Raw genomic sequence first — 16,190 nt, 5'->3', positions numbered from 1 at the left:
ATAGGAGTATCCCAGGTCCCTCATCATGCCAGGAAACCCCTCCTTCTCAGGAGCAGGCTCACGGCCGCTGTTTGAGACTTCAGCCGCCATCACCAGATTCCTGCCTGACCGTGTATTCCTTGTTTTCCGGAAAACAAGTGGTGAAATTGCCCTTGTGTAATGTAGGGTCTTTCCACATATTAGCTTGCTGTCTCTTTCCCTTTAACCATGAACAGTCTTAACCAGTTTTGATAGCCACCTACATATTTCACATGCGCAGCAGGGAAGTGCTGTCAGAAGTGGGGTCCTAGAACACTTTAGGAAGGACTGTTAGAGTCAGCACACTTGATTAAAGTCACGTAAGCCTTAACAGCCAGTGCTAACAGGAGATGTGAGAACTTGCTCCAGATATTTAAGCCTTGATTAATCTCAGACATCTGGGAAATGGGTATAAACTTTTTAAAGGGAAAAACCCACAAGGATGTTATTTGGGAGAACCTGATTCTAAATGCCAGAGTTTGCTGCATAGCAACCAGAAACCTAAGGATTGTGTTTTTAGGTTTATTGAAAAAATTGGGGGAGGGGCAGGGGGCGCTTGGCCATTTAATTGATCTTTTCTGTAGCATACATAATCATGAAGAAATATCATCTCTGAGCTTTCACTTATTCAACAAAATTAAAGGCTCTCTAAAGGCCAGTGTTGCTACAGAGTATCCCACCATAATATTTATTTGAAAAATCATAACTGTTTGATAATGTCTTGGTCAGCTTCTGGTTTTCCTGGGAAGATTCCAAGCCTTTTTATTCCATGTTCATATTTAATTATTCCTTTATATTTGCCTTGTTTATTTTCATCAGAGATTTACTCTAGATTTATTTCTACTTACCTACAGTATTTCTTCTCCTGATATCATCTCCAACCTTTTTCTTTTTTTATGGAATGTCCTAAACCTGTTTTCTCGTCTACCAGCTCTTAACCCCAAACGTCACGCACCAGCGTAGTGCGCGAGTTTCCTGGTTGATGGAGCATTCACTATAGGTCCCTGTGGAGGTGCTGTGATGAAGGACCAAGTGCTCCTGAGCTGTTGACTCTTCACTCCCCTTAGCAACATGGGCTGTATGGGTGCCCATCTTATCCTTCAGCAGATAAATTCTTGTTCTCACTTTTCAAATGGACTGAATTTAGAGATGTTGGGAACCATTTATTCTGAATTAAGCAGAGGGGACTGTAATCTTACCTAAGGCAACCATTAAACGTCGGACATCCGCCGTCTCAAGTTTCCATTTAGTTTAAACCTAGCACCTCAAGCGGTAATTATAGTAGGTGCTTATGAAAAGTCCTACCCTCCAGCCAGCTGTGCGCCTCCCTGTAATCTTGCCAGGCAAAATTATGTAGTCTCAGGAATTCTGTCCCTGTGTTCTTGGGATCTTAGTAAATACTTCTTTTGTATTTACCTTTTGTGTCAAAAAATCACACTGCTGGCTATTTGCTTTTTATGCTCTGATCCAAAGAATGTTTTCGTCAACAGACTGCTGGGCTTCAGTGCTAGGAATGCTGATATGTGCCCTTCACTGCCAGGCTGGGAGAACCATCAGAGTGGCAGAGTGCGACTGGAAACGCTGTTCTTGTTGGTGATGAAGTTCTTAGGATGGTGTGTGTAAGAAGGTGCGGTTAGATCACAGGACTTAAACCCTGTATCACATTTACCGTGAAAATTAATTTAGTGAAGAACTAAATGAAGTTCTTTCAAAACGAAATTACCTGCAGGATATGTTTTTGTCACTGGGATGTTTGCAGAAGATATTTTTACTCCTTTTAAGAAAAACTTTCACACAATATGAAACCATGATAGGTCTTGGAGTCTATAGTTAAAATAAAGAAACGCTCATGTCAGTAGTGAGCAACACAGACAGCACTGCCTTTTGGTTTACTTCCTAAAGTTAGCAAACGTTAAACTCTAGCCCATTATATAGTTAAGATGAAAACATAGTTTAACAAAAACCCATTATTGCAGTAGTCGCATGCTTTGGGAAACTTTTCCCCCATGTTGCCCTTGTTTGGATTTCAGAGAAATTATGAGGGAAAAAAAGAGAGAAAACTTGCAACAACAGAACATTGATGGAGGAGTTGCCACTGACCTCCCAGGGGAGCCAGCCTGAGGGAGGCCCCAGACTCAGCCAGCAGGGGTCGCTGTTGGGCAGCGATGAGAGGGCAAGCCTGCAGCGCATCTAACCGAAATGGGATTTGGAAATACATCCATCTTCAGGGAAACGGTTTGATGAGTTAATTTTGAAAAACACTATGGCTGCACTGCTTACCTTCTTTTTCCCTCATAAATTTAAATTTACAGAAAATAGAATTCACATTACAAATATGTAGAATTGTACTGAGTACTGGAAATGTTTCTTTATAATGAGTTGAGAGTGTGTCCAGGAGGAGGGAAATTAAATAGAACTTTTAGAAGCCATTTATCTATGAACTTATTAAGTAAGTATGGCTTCTTTACTTCTGTTCTTGGTTCCCTGGGAGTTGCAGAGGGGTGGCCGACAGCTTTCACCCCACTGGAGTTCCAAATAGGAAAAGGAGTGTGTCAAGGCTGTATATTGTCACCCTGCTTATTTAACTTATATGCAAAGTACATCATGAGAAACATTGGGCTGGAAGAAGCACAAGCTGGAATCGAGATTGCCGGGAGAAATATCAGTAACCTCAGATATGCAGATGACACCACCCTTATGGCAGAAAGTGAAGAGGAACTAAAAAGCCTCTTGATGAAAGTGAAAGAGGAGAGTGAAAGAGTTGGCTGAAAGCTCAACATTCAGAAAACTAAAATCATGGCATCTGGTCCCATCACTTCATGGGAAATAGATGGGCAGTGGAGACAGTGTCAGACTTTATTTTTGGGGGGCTCCAAAATCACTGCAGATGGTGATTGCAGCCAGGAAATTAAAAGACGCTTACTCCTTGGAAAAAAAGTTATGACCAACCTAGATAGCATATTCAAAAGCAGAGACGTTACTTTGCCAACAAAGGTCCATCTAGTCAAGGCTGTGGTTTTTCCAGTAGTCATGTATGGATGTGAGAGTTGGACTGTGAAGAAAGCTGAGCACCGAAGAATTGATGCTTTTGAACTGTGGTGTTGGAGAAGACTCTTGAGAGTCACTTGGACTGCAAGGAGATCCAAGCAGTCCATTCTGAAGGAGATCAGCCCTGGGATTTCTTTGGAAGGAATGATGCTAAAGCTGAGACTCCAGTACTTTGGCCAACTCATGCAAAGAGCTGACTCATTGGAAAAGACTCTGAAGCTGGGAGGGATTGGGGGCAGGAGGACAAGGGGACGACAGAGGATGAGATGGCTGGATGGCACCACCGACTCGATGGACGTGAGTGTGAGTGAACTCCGGGAGTTGGTGATGGACAGGGACGCCTGGCGTGCTGCGATTCATGGGGTTGCAAAGAGTCAGACACGATTGAGCAACTGCATTGAACTGAACTGAACATTCCCTGTAGCTCAATGGTAAAGGGTCTGCCTGCAATACAGGAGACCAGGGTTCGAACCCTGGGGTCAAGAAGATCCCCTGGGGAAGGGAATGGCTACCCACTCCAGTTTTCTTGCCTGCAGAATTCCATGGACAGAGGAGCCTGGCAGGCCACAGCCCATGGAGTGGCAAAGAGTCAGACGTGACTGAGGAACTAGCACTACTGTGACATTGTACGTACCAAGGAAGGAAGAGTTGTCAGAGTGTATCTTATTGGAATAATGATGTGGCCCTTAAATTCTGGCTTCCCGCTGTGTTTAAGTCGCTTGACTTCCTTGCGTGAGATGCGTTTGGTGTCTGGTCTGCCACAAGTGGCTGTCAGGTTTAAACATGACAGTCCAGTAAAACATTGGCAAGCTGCTTCTGTAAAAGACCTGATAGTAAATATTTTAGGCTTTATGGGCCACACAGCCTCTGTCATGATGATGAAACTCAGTGAGTGTGGCACAAAAGTTGCCATAGGCAGTATGTCAACAATGAGCCTGGCTGTGTTCCCATAAAACTTTATGTGTAAGAACAGGGGGAGCCACGTGGGGCTTGGCAGCCCCTGATACATACGAGGAAGTCAGTGTCGTGTGCCGTCGTAGTTACTGAGCTCAGCAACAGCCTGTAGCAAAATGCACAGTGTCACAAAGTCAGAAACGGTAGCTTCCGGGGTAGTTAGCACATCTGTGTCCTTGACCTTGCTGACTTGTGGTCGTGGGCAGGTCACTTTCCCGGTCTTCTATCAGCACAGGTTCTGAGTCGATAGGAATAGTCTTCTCTGGAGGTTAAGGGGACAGCACAGTAATATGAAAGGGCTTTTTTTTTTTTTTAAAGCACAAATGCAGGGGGCAGAGGTCTGGGCTTTGTTTTGGTGCTCTGGGTATTTAAAAGGATGCCTTTGTCTCAGGCTTCTTTAAGGTATCCGTTGTATCTTCTTTCTGCCACTCTGGAGTATCCACCCTATTTAACAAGTATGGAATGACCCGAAACTCACTTTCAAGTTTCCAAACTTCGACAGTGGTCTTCCCCCTTCAGAAGCTTCACGGCCCAGTGCACACAGGGAGATAAACACTATTCAGTCCTTATCTTGGGACAGAAAACTTCAGGAAGGAACTCCAGCTCTTCTGAAGTTCTCTGTGGGCTGCAGGCACGTGGCTGGGTCCAGGGAGAAGGCCAGGTCTAGAGACACCAGCATTTTCCCACCCCTAATACTGCAAACCTTGATCCTGAAGTATGTCATCTGGGCAAAGACAGATTAAAATGGAGCCAAGTAGTTTTACCTCCTTCCCCATGAAAAAGCATATGGTTTTCTTTATATACTCTTTCATGTAAATTGCATACACTGAATTTTAATATTTATATGTACAATTAAAAATTTTAAAGATTTATAGTATAATTGATTCTTAAACTTCCATATTCACTGTAAAATACAGCATATTTGTTGTGTTATTTCAAAGGTTATCAGTTTGCTTTCTCCTTCGGGTTTGTATTTTACACGTTCTACTCTTTGTAATAAAATAATTACTTGAAGCTTTTAATGTCTGTGTAAACACTCAACTCCCTCATGCATACTTAAAAGCTAGGATATTGACTATAATTCATTGATGACCTTCTTGCAGATTATTCTGTGGTTGGGTTTTATAATACGACATTGGAACATGGAGTGTTTAGCACAGACTCAGGAGCCACACCAGCCTGGGTTTGAACCTTGGTTCTGACACTTCTGAGCTGTGGGCTCCACCCTGTAAAATAATTCAGTGCTTTTTAAATTTTATTAAATCATTGAGAAAAAAAATCATGTCCGTAATTAGTTTTTGTTTTATCTGTGATCAGATAGCAGTGCTTGGTGTGGAGAGTCTACCCGGGTTCTCCTGGAGTCTCGCTGGCTAGAACCAGAGTAGAGAGAACTGCAATATGGGTACAAGATTTAAGAGCGTGTGTATGTTTGGGGGGCGGGGACAGGGGCGTTAGGGTGTATTTTGGAGAAATTTCCTGAGCTTTTAAATTAAACAAGAGACATGTTGGAATTTATCTCAATTAATAGTTTCCTATGAAACAATAGGAGGAGAGAAAAAAAATGCATGTCAGAAAGAGAAATCTGTATGAGCATAATAAGGACAACCGGGAGATGGGGGTTGTGTACGCTTTTCTGAATGAGACAGGATCTTGGGGTCAATAGAGTAAAATGAAGATCCTGGAGTGTTGGCAAATAGATTGATGTCATTTTTTGTTTGTTTTTTTAAGATTATTTTGGTCTCAGAAAAGTTGAAAAACTAGTAGAGCGTATACTCTTTATCCGGCCTCCCCATCCGAGCATCTTACATGACCATACGACACCCGTCGATACTAAGAACCCAACCCCAGCTCAGGACTGCCAGCTGGAGAGCAGGACTTGCTGGTTTTCCCTCTGATGGCCTTTCCCATCCCAGGCTGTCCTTCAGGAGCCCACATCGCATCCGGCGGTCATGGCTCCCCCAGCCTTCCCTGTCTCTCATGACCTCGACATTGATAAAGAGTCCTTGTCAGTTGTTCTGTAGAATTTTCTCAACCTGAGGTTTTCTGATACATGCTCGTGCTGGATTGAGGTTATGCGTTCTTGGGGAGGCTCCATAGGGTGACTGTGACTTTCTTGGGGCATCATATCAGGTACCTTATGTCGCTACATTTCATGGGTCACATGAGCCTCCATTCCTTGGCCAAGGTGATGTCTGCCAGGACTCCCTACTGTAAACTTAACTCTTGTTCCCTTTATGGGTGGAGATACCTGAAAACTAGGTAGATATTCTGTTTATGCATTGATGGACCTTGCCTGTGGTATTACTGTGGTGTTCTAATTCATTAATCAGAGTTTTTCTGCACCGAAAAGTTACCATTTCTCCATTTGTTCATCCATCCATTCCTTTATTGACTTCCATATGGACTTACGGCTGTGTCCTTCGTTCTTTGGGTTCCAGGTCCAGTGCTGTTATTTATTGTGTAGCTCAAGTTCTCAGTGGCCATTGAGAGCTCTTTGAGGTCTGTTCCTATGCCCTTTCAATATGCTGCTGCTTTTATTATTATTATTTTTCTTTAAGCTATTCTTTACTCTTTGACACCTCAAGATGTTCCAGCCCTGGAATTGACCGTTTCTCCAGGGACCCCTGGTTCCCTTTATTGGCGAATGGTATTTAGGAACCAAGGTCTAACCACTAGGTGATGCATTTCTGGCTGCTAACCTGTCACTGCTTCTAACCCCTCTTGTTGGATAGAGCTGGGAAATATCCGTATGTATACTAAATCATATGTACACACATCTGTATTTACTTCTGTGTACACACATAAACACACACGCACACACAAATGAGAACATGAGTCCATACTGATAATTCTAGTTCCAGTCCAGCCCCACAGTTTTATTCTATCTGGCCTGTTCCATTTCCTCTTTTTCTTTCTCCTACAGTGAAGAAACCTGGTTCTCATCTACAGTATGTTCACCTATTTGCTCCACTCGCGACTTCACTTTCACTTTTCACTTTCATGCATTGGAGAAGGAAATGGCAACCCACTCCAGTATTCTTGCCTGGAAGTCCCAGGGACAGAGGAGCCTAGTGGGCTGCCGTCTATGGGGTCACACAGAGTTGGACACGACTGAAGCGACTTAGCAGCAGCAGTATACCAATAAACTAATTCCAGAAATGCTGACCCACCTGTGAAAACAGATTTGTAATCACAGCACAGTGTCTTTGGGCAGCTCTTTTTGTCTTATGCCATATTATCTCCCTCGTAGCTCAGCTGGTAAAGAATCCGCCTGCAATGCAGGAGATCTCACTTTGATTCCTGAGTCGGGAAGATCCACCAGAGGAGGGATAGGCTGCCCACTCCAGTATTCTTGGGCTTCCCTTGTGACTCAGCTGGTAAAGAATCTGCCTGCAATGTGGGAGACCTGGGTTTGATCCCAGGGTTGGGAAGATCCCCTGGAGAAGAGAACGGCAACCCACTCCAATATTCTGGCCTGAAGAATTCCTTGGACAGAGGAGCCTGGCAGGCTACAGTCCATGGGGTCTCAAAGAGTTGGACACAACTGAGTGACTTTCGCTTTCACTTTTTCATATTATCTGGTCAGAACCCCTTCTGCCAAGGTTGCCTGGGTCGTGGTTGTGGGGTTTGTTTGTGCTCAAGTCATCAGTCTCAGCTTGCATTTCATCTTGAATTTTTCCCACATCCTGGTTAATTATGCTTTTATTTACATACCATAAAATTCACTTTATGGTGTACAGTTCTATGGTTTTTGACAAATGTGTAGAATTGTATATGTTGTTGTTCAAGTACTAAGCGTGTCTGACTCTTTGCAACCCATGGACTGCAGCACACCAGACTTGCCTGTCCTTCACTATCTCCCAGAGTTTGCTCAAACTCACATCCATTGAGTCGGTGATGGCATCCAACTATCTCATCTTCTGTCATCCCCTTTTCCTCCCACCTTCAATCTTTCCCAGCATCAGGGTCTTTTCCAGTGAGTCAGCTCTTCGCATCAGGTGGCCAAAGTATTGGAGCTTCAGCTTCAGCATCAGTCCTTCCAGTGAGTGTTCAGGGTTGGTTTCCCTTAGGATTGTATATCCACCCCACAATTCCATGTAGAATAGTCCTATCACCCTGCAAGTCCCCTGTACCACTTACGTGCAGATAACTGCTCCTTCCGAACCCCCATAAGAGCCCCTAGCAACTACTCATCTCTTTTCCTCCCTGTATTTCTCTGTTTTCCTGAGTCTCATATGAAAGGAATCAGAATAAGTAGCTTTTGGAGTCTGGCTTCTTTCACTTAGTAAAATGCACGTGAGATTTATCCATGTTTTTGTGGGAGTCCATTCCTTTATATTGCTGAGTAGTATTCTACTGTCTAAATGTGCCATAGCTTCTTGTCCACTGACTACTTGAATGATATCTGAGTTTCTTCCAGGATTTGGCAGTCATAAATAAAGTTACTATAAAACATTCATATACAGCTTTTTATGTGAATGAAGTTTCCATTTCTGCAGGGTTTGATACTCGAAGTGGAATAGCTGGGTCATTATCTTGGTGTATATTTAGCTTTGGCAGAAACTATCAAACTGTTTTTCAAAGTGTCTAGACCATTTATTCTAACAGGTGTATAGTGGCATTTCATGGTGGGTTTAATTTGCATTTCCCTAATGATTGATGACGTTGAGCATGCTTCTCTGTGCTATTTGCTTTCCAGTTGTCTTTGGTGAAGTGTCTTCAAGGATTTTGCCCATTTTTTAAAGTGGGTTGTTTGCTTTCTTATTGTTGAATTTGGGTAGTTTTCAATATATTCTGAATATAATTCCTTTGTCAGAAATGTGATTTTCAGACGTTTTCTTCCAGTCTGTGGCTTATCTTATTCTCTTTTACAGTGTCTGGCTCAGAGCAAAGTTTTCTTAATATTGATGAAGCCTGGTTTATCCATTTTTTAAATTAATTGTGCTTTTAGTGTCATATGTGAGTTTTTGTTTTTTAAAATTCCTTTCAATGGGCATAGAATTCTGTTTTGTTTTCCTATGATTATTACTTTGTTTTTCATTGGTAACATTTCATTTTTTTCTCCCATAGTTTCTTCTCACAGCTGAAATTCCCACTTGGTATTATATGTTGCTCACCATTCTCATCAGAGCTTTTAAAATACTATATTGATCAACTATTTTAAATTCTCTGAAAGCTCTAACATCTGTATCATATCTGACTGGTTCTGATTGCTTTTCCTCTTCTATTTTTTCTTGCCTTTTTGGATGCCTTGTAATTTTTGTTGAGAGCTAGACATCTTGCATAAGACAATAGAGACCAATGTAAATAGCGTTTACGCCTGGCAAGTCCCTTCAGGTGAGAGTTGAAGCCTTGCTGTTGCCGGTCAGGAGCTGGACTGGGTTGGAGAGCTCTGTTGCTGTTAAGATTACTACCATCAGAGCATGAAAGGGTTCAGATTCCTAAAGAGGCATTTCTTGTTTGGGGTGCGGGTTGGATTGTAAGAGAAATGCTTGTTCCATTCCCATTTCAGGTCTTCCCTTTGTGCTCTGCATCAGAGAGGGTGCTGAACACATTCTGTTCTCCTGGTGCTCTTACTGCAGTATTTTGCTGTTAGCTCTCACTTGAGGCGCCTTAGCCTGGCATTAGTGGGTGAGGAGGAGGATGGGGTGGCCCTCTGTTCTGGCCCTGCCCCAGCCTTCTGCAGGCACCCTGTCCTCGGGTCCCTGGGCTCTGGCCCTCTTGTTCTCCTGCCCCAGCTCAGCGGTTGTGGTGGGCTCAGCCAGCAACCCTGTCCCTCCTTAGGGAGCAGAGTCGTGTTTTTCCTCTTACTCACTCCATTTCCTCACCGTAGTAAATTCTCCCCAGTATCCCAGGGCAGCGATGCTTCAGCGCTCCTCTTCACAGGGTGGAGTGTTTGTTCCCTATGGAGAGAAGGGAGGGGGTGCAGGGAGTTCCCCGCCCCTCCTAAATGCTGCTTCTCTCCCCTGGATCCCGACTACCGTGGATGCTTAGTCCGCTTTTCTGTGGGGTTAAACAGTGATCATCGTCTACAACCTGAAGGAAGATGTAGCCTCAGAGGGTCCACCCAGCCCCTCCCATCCGCACTCGGCCCTGACCAGTCTGTCCACCTCTGACCGTGCGTGTCCTGCCGCGTCTGCCCCGGATGACTCAAGCTCATCTCCCTTCTCTTATATAGACGCTCCTTGGAGCTTGGGCTGTTTGATGGGACTCCAGCCTTACGATGGATTTGGGGAGAGTTGTAAATTTAAAGTTAGGCCTTGTTCTTTAAAAAAAAAAAGAAAAGAAAAGAAAACAGTGGTAGCTTTTGAGCAAGTCTCACCGTAGTCGGCCTTTGCGGCAGGACTGGCCTCTGATGAAATCGGCTTCCCTCTCCAGTCACCTGTTCCCCCGCCTCAGTCATTCAGTTTCTTCTGTTTTGTTTTCTACTTTCTCTTATGAAAGAATTTTTTTCTCTTATTAAAATCTCTAAAAATATATCTGATTTGGTATTCATGTGGCAAATTCAAAACATATGAGGGATGACGGTCTAATTTTAGATTTTCAACATCACAGGGTATCATAGAGGGATCTGAGGAAGGGGGCAGAGCACCTACCCAGACCGTGCCCGCCCCATGTCCAGTGTGGGCACCTGTGGAATTCAATAGATCGGTGCTACTTTATCTATTATTTTACAACAAAATAGTAGAACCCGTAAAACAGAAGGCATGAAACCACATATTAGAAGCCTACATGTATGTTTTAAGCACAAAAGTAACATGTGCTTGAGATTTTTTTTTAAAAGTTCTAATCTGTTCTATCTCCTAGAAATAATCATCCATAAATGTGTTGGTGTTGATACTTCAAGATTCTTCTCTAAGAACTTATCTTTGTAATATAGAAAGAGTAATAAAGTAAATTAATACACAGACCATTTGGGAAACCCAGGAAAGATACCTGTTAGTTATTTCTCTGTTCACATTTTTTCTCTTCAAAAAGTACATGTAAATGGAGACTGCATTGCAGCAAAACTGAATGTCATATAGCTCAGCGACAGTGACTGGGGTGGAGATTTTACAATGCTCTTCCGTTTCACTGTTTAAACTCTATTAGCTTTCTAAGGGAAAGTGCCTCTGATTTTGCAAGTTTTGAATAGACAAGGTTTTAAATCCAGTCTCACATGCACTTGTGAGAATTTTAAAACTATTCCCTGGACTATCTTGACTATTCCTTGTTAAACATAGTCTCACATGACATTATATGGCTGACATTAATGACTTTTAACTAATATTCCATTTCCTATGAGAAATGGGTTGAGTCATCACGGAAAAAAAAATTACAGAATATTACTACTCAGAGAACAGCAGAAACATGCCTAAAATGCTATGTGAATATCATGGAAAATTATTGTTTGCAAATACAAAATGCCACCAGTATTTTGATTTCATTTTACTTTGTTCAACAAAAGGGCGGTACAAACAAGTAGAGAAGAAGAGCCCAGAGAATGAGTTGCAGTGAACTCTCGGTTCACTTTCTCTGTAGAGTCCAGGCTTCTTTTGGAGGTATAAAATTTGAGGCTTCGGTTTCTGGTCTGCACTATGTATCACTCTTTGCCCGTCTGCTCTGGCGAGGTTCGTCCACCTTCCGCGTCCTCCAGGAAGCCCTCCTGGCCACTCCCCTCCTCTACCGGCGCATCCCTCCGATCCCCGCTGTCCTGACTGCCTTCCTCCCCGTGTCATCCTCCCCGACTAAACTGGGGGCTCTGTGTGGGCAGCGTCCTGGCCTTGAATATTCCTCGCAGTATTGCCAAGCTTATAAAAAAAGAAGATGCCATCCGTTAAACTTGCATAAGCACCTATAACATCCCCTCTCGGTTGTTTTTTCTCAGACGAGAAACAGAGGTTCAGTTTTGAGAGGTCTGGATACGACCCGGAGGAATCCGACGGCGCCGAGGACGACGACATCGAGAACGAGGAGGAGGACGAGGACAGCCAGGCCGAGTCGGTGCTGTCGGCCGCGCCCTCCGCCGCCGCCAGCCCACAGCATCTGCCGGCCAGGGGCGGCCCTGGGGACCCCACGGGTGCGGACGAGGATGCCAGCGCCCCCGAGGGTTCTCCTGGGGGGCCCACGGACGCGATGGACGTGCTGCCGAGGGCACTGCCCACGAAGATGACGGTGCTGAGCGCGCTGCCGTCCGACCGCGGCGGGAGCCCGGGGTCCCCTGGCAGCGCCGGGCCGCGGGCAGCGGGCAATGCGGAGGCAGCCGCTTGCCCACCCGAGGGGGCGCCCAGGTCCCCGTGTCACCAGATGTCTGTGGACTACCCCAACCCCAAGGAGATGCTGAGCGGCTCTGCGGCAGGAAAGGCTGTGGCTTTAACGCAGGTAATGGATCCGTAGCCGTTTTCCTTTTGACTTCAGGAGTAAATGTACTGAAATCGCTCATTTGTAGCTAGATCAGTTTTTTTTTTTTTCTTTTAAACCTTATTTTCTTTTGATTTAAGGCTAAAGGACATTTATGCCTTTTGGATTCGTGTTATGTATATTAGTCAGAGTTCATCTATTGTATTATAAATCTGTAAAAGAACCAAGTAGATCTTTGCAGTATGCTCATTTACTACTATTTGGTTTTTTATAAATATCTTGGAATAAAAAATATTTGTGTGCCAATGGAGAATATGTCTCGAGACCTCCATTTGTAAATGGCTTCCTCTGAGATGATCTTCCACTGGCATTGATATGATGGATTTGCACTAATTATCCAAAGGGTTTGTATGTTACCCTTATTGACAAGGCAGCTACCAGTTTGACACCCCCACCCCTCCCACCCAAAAGAAAAAAAAAAGTATTAAGAAGTTCACTTTGCTTGAATCAGCAAATTGCTGTCACCACTTAGGAAAGCTTCCTGCCCAAGAACTACCTCAGAACCAGACTCAGGAAAGTCACCCTCCATGCCAGCAGTGAATGACATCCTGCTTTTACACACCCTGGCAGGCTCCTGAGAAATCTGTTTTCTCTCATGGACAGTTCTCTTACCTCTGGGATGAACTGAGGATCACCATAGCATTTATTTCTAAATGTGGCAGATTTTGGTTTGCTGGGTAACACTAGAGAAAACTCGGAAGACTATGAAAGCTTAAATTACTAGAGCCTATCCTACGTTAATATTATTTAATTAAATTACATTCATATTTAAGTAGCATTAATATTTAAATTAGTATATACATTAATGGAGTTCTGTAATGAGGACATATCAAGAAAAAGTGAATATTTAGATGATAATCCTGGGTGGGAAAATTGGCAGGATTTACTCCTACTGTTTCGTTCTTTTCCTATTAGTCACCTGTGCTCTAAGCTTCTGCCCCTAAGTCTCTCACACACTTACCGGTCGGTGTCTGGAGATCCGGTTTTCAGTAGACATTTCATCCACTTAGAATAAATGAACAAATGAAAACTGCAGACCTCTTCGTTAATGGAAGCTCTCTATTTCATAAATGAGTAGTCCTCCAGTTAATTTCCCCCCTCTGAGTCCATACTCATGGCCAACTAAGATCTCAGAATTTCTCAGTAATTCCAAATCTCTAAACTAGGGTGGAGCTAGAGGTGCCAGCAATAATAATAGCAGTGGAAGAAGATAATTATGGCCGCCTCTCAGGGTTAATTTTGTATAAATGAGATGATATCCAGGAAATCTGTGTGAAAATTAAGTACTATACAGAATCTGTGGCGGTTATTTATTCTAGAAAATAAAGAGCTTAAAGGGTGTAATAGGAATTTTGCTTTTAAAATCAACATACCAACATTTAGCAAGCTTATTTTTATGAAATCGTTGTTACACACTTTTACCTCAGGACAGAAGAGACTTTTTACAAGAGCTAAAACTTTTGCTCGGTGACTAATAAGGAAGCTGAGCCATGAAGAGATGATTCCGTCTTGTCTTTCAGGGCGCGCCATGCCTGAGCCTTCCTCCTCCCCCGGCGTCTGAGCGCAGCCCTCAGCCGGGAGGGGCTCCTCCGTCCACCTCGCCTCGGCCCGGCCCTCAAGAGCAGAAGCCGCAAGCCGCCCTGCCTCCGCCCGCAGGCCTGCCTTCTCCGCAGACGCACCTGTTCAGCCACCTGCCTCTGCATTCCCAGCAGCAGTCGAGGACACCCTATAACATGGTTCCGGTCGGGGGGATCCAGGTGGTCCCCGCCGGCCTCACTTACTCCACCTTCGTCCCCATCCAGGCCGGGCCAGTGCAGCTCACTATCCCGGCTGTCAACGTCATCCACAGACCACTGGGCACCCCGGGGGACTTAAGCGCGGACGGGCCAGGCACCGCCAGCCCCGCGGGCGTGGCCGAACTGAGCAGCGTGGTGCCCTGTATCCCCATCGGCCAGATCCGCGTGCCGACGCTGCAGCCCCTGCCGGCCCTGAGCATGGAGACCGTCAACATCGTGGGCCTGGCCAGCGCCAGCCTTGGCCCGCCGGTGCGCCCACCGGGGCTGGCCCTCAATGCCGTGGGGCTGCAGGTGGTGGCCGCCAACCCCGCCTCCCAGAGCAGCCCTGCGCCCCCCGCGCCCATCCCGGGCCTCCAGATCGTAAACATCGCCCTGCCCACGCTCATCCCCTCAGTCAGCCAGGTCCCCGTGGACATCCAGGGCGCCCCCGAGATGCCCGCGCCCCCAAACAGAGCTTCTCGGGAGGCGCCGCCCACGCAGCCTGTCGGGGCGCATCCCGGCGGCAGGACCCCATCCCCGCAGGGCTCACCCGGTGTCCAGCGGGAAAGCGCACAGAAGGGTCTAGATCCGCCTGCCCCGGCCAGAGACCAGGCAAGGCGGGACAGCTCCAGTCCCAGGGACACGGGGAAGGGGGCCTCAGCGAATCACCCAAAGCCCCGGCACGACACCCCTGGCGCACCCTGCAAACCAACCTCAGCGCCCCTGCCCCCGCCGGGCCGGCCGAGGCTCCCCCTGGACCCGGAGGGACCCCGGCCCCCGCCCCGGAGGCCGGTCACCCAGTTCAGCGACGTGAGTAGCGACGACGATGAGGACAGGCTCGTGATCGCCACCTAGGGGCTGTTTATTCGGGGGGGGGAGGTGGTTTGGTTTGGGGGTTTTTTTTGTTGTTTTTTGTTTTTTTGGTTTTTTTATATAAACACTTACAGGTTTTTTTGAAAACCCTCCTTTCCTTAAAGCACATTTTTCTGACATAAACTCATGACTAATCTTTGTGCAATCATGAACTTTTGACCAATAATTGTTGTTTTGTGTCAGCTCCAGCCATTTTTGTACATGTTGTATAGACAATTGTGCCTTTTAGGAGTTTTATGTTTAGAAACTGTACAGATTGTTGAATATCTATATACAAAAGTATATATTATATATGTACATGAAAGCCAGGTAGTTATTTGTGTTTAGCAAGAAAAACCTGTCAAATAATCCAATGATTAAATTATATGTTGCACTGTTAAATATTAAATTTTTATGGCTGTGGGGCAGAGTTTCTGTGTATAAATTAGTATGTAAACTCCATATTTATTGTATTCATATTAGTCTTTGAAAATGGGTCTGTCCTCCTTGTGTAAGACAGTAACTTGACACTTCAGACAGATTTTCTGTGTTATGAAATGTTTCAGTAAAGTTGTTTACTGACTTTACCATTGCTTTAGTGGTGGTTTCTTTATGTCGTGTAGTGACCAGCAACCTGCATTCGAAAAAGAGCCTGAGGTTAACATTCCTTCCACACTCACCCCCACCCCCTGTATTTTTGAGAAATAAGGGCTTTATAGTTACTGCCGAGGGAAATAGCCAAGAGACCAGTTTTTCCAACTTATGAGGAATAATTTTGTAGCTATTTTGAGAAGATTCGGTACTTAAGAACACTACAGGTAAGTGTATTTAGCATAAGGACAGAAAAGGGCAAAGTTCGTAAAGGTGGGTATGACAGCTTCTGAGAAATGTATACTGTTACAAGTCAATCCTGAGAGCTTGGCTTGGGCGGAGCCCACGAGCCCCGAGGCCTCAGCCCAGGTTTGCGTGTGAGCCGGCCTCTGTGTCCCCTGGGCCCTGCTCCTTACAGCTAGAGACCTCCGACCCGGACCAAACCACGGGAGGTCTGGGCTTCACAGAAGAACCAAATTCAGACTTGAAATTACTTAAGTTGCCTCTTTAGAAATGATTGCTTCCCGCCTGAGAGGCTTGACTTATTTAGAA

General features: G+C 45.1%; 1 protein-coding gene across 6 annotated transcripts in view; it reads left to right on the top strand.

Moving 5' to 3' along the window:
* The window catches only part of HIVEP1 (HIVEP zinc finger 1), a 135,971-nt gene extending 120,337 nt beyond the window's left edge, over positions 1-15,634 (top strand). For all 6 annotated transcript variants that reach the window (XM_024984059.2, XM_024984063.2, XM_024984058.2 and 3 more), the window contains 2 exons: positions 11,888-12,381; positions 13,941-15,634. In XM_024984059.2, the coding sequence (XP_024839827.1) occupies positions 11,888-12,381; positions 13,941-15,050 (1,604 nt within the window). In that variant the 3' untranslated portion in view covers positions 15,051-15,634. The remainder of the gene's footprint in view (positions 1-11,887; positions 12,382-13,940) is intronic.
* Positions 15,635-16,190: the final 556 nt, after the last annotated feature.

The sequence above is a fragment of the Bos taurus genome, chromosome 23, assembly GCF_002263795.3.
Source record: "Bos taurus isolate L1 Dominette 01449 registration number 42190680 breed Hereford chromosome 23, ARS-UCD2.0, whole genome shotgun sequence".
In the NCBI taxonomy this organism is placed as follows: Eukaryota; Metazoa; Chordata; class Mammalia; order Artiodactyla; family Bovidae; genus Bos; species Bos taurus.
The sequence above is the reverse complement of the archived record's forward strand: the minus strand, read 5'-3'. Positions and strand labels throughout refer to the sequence as shown.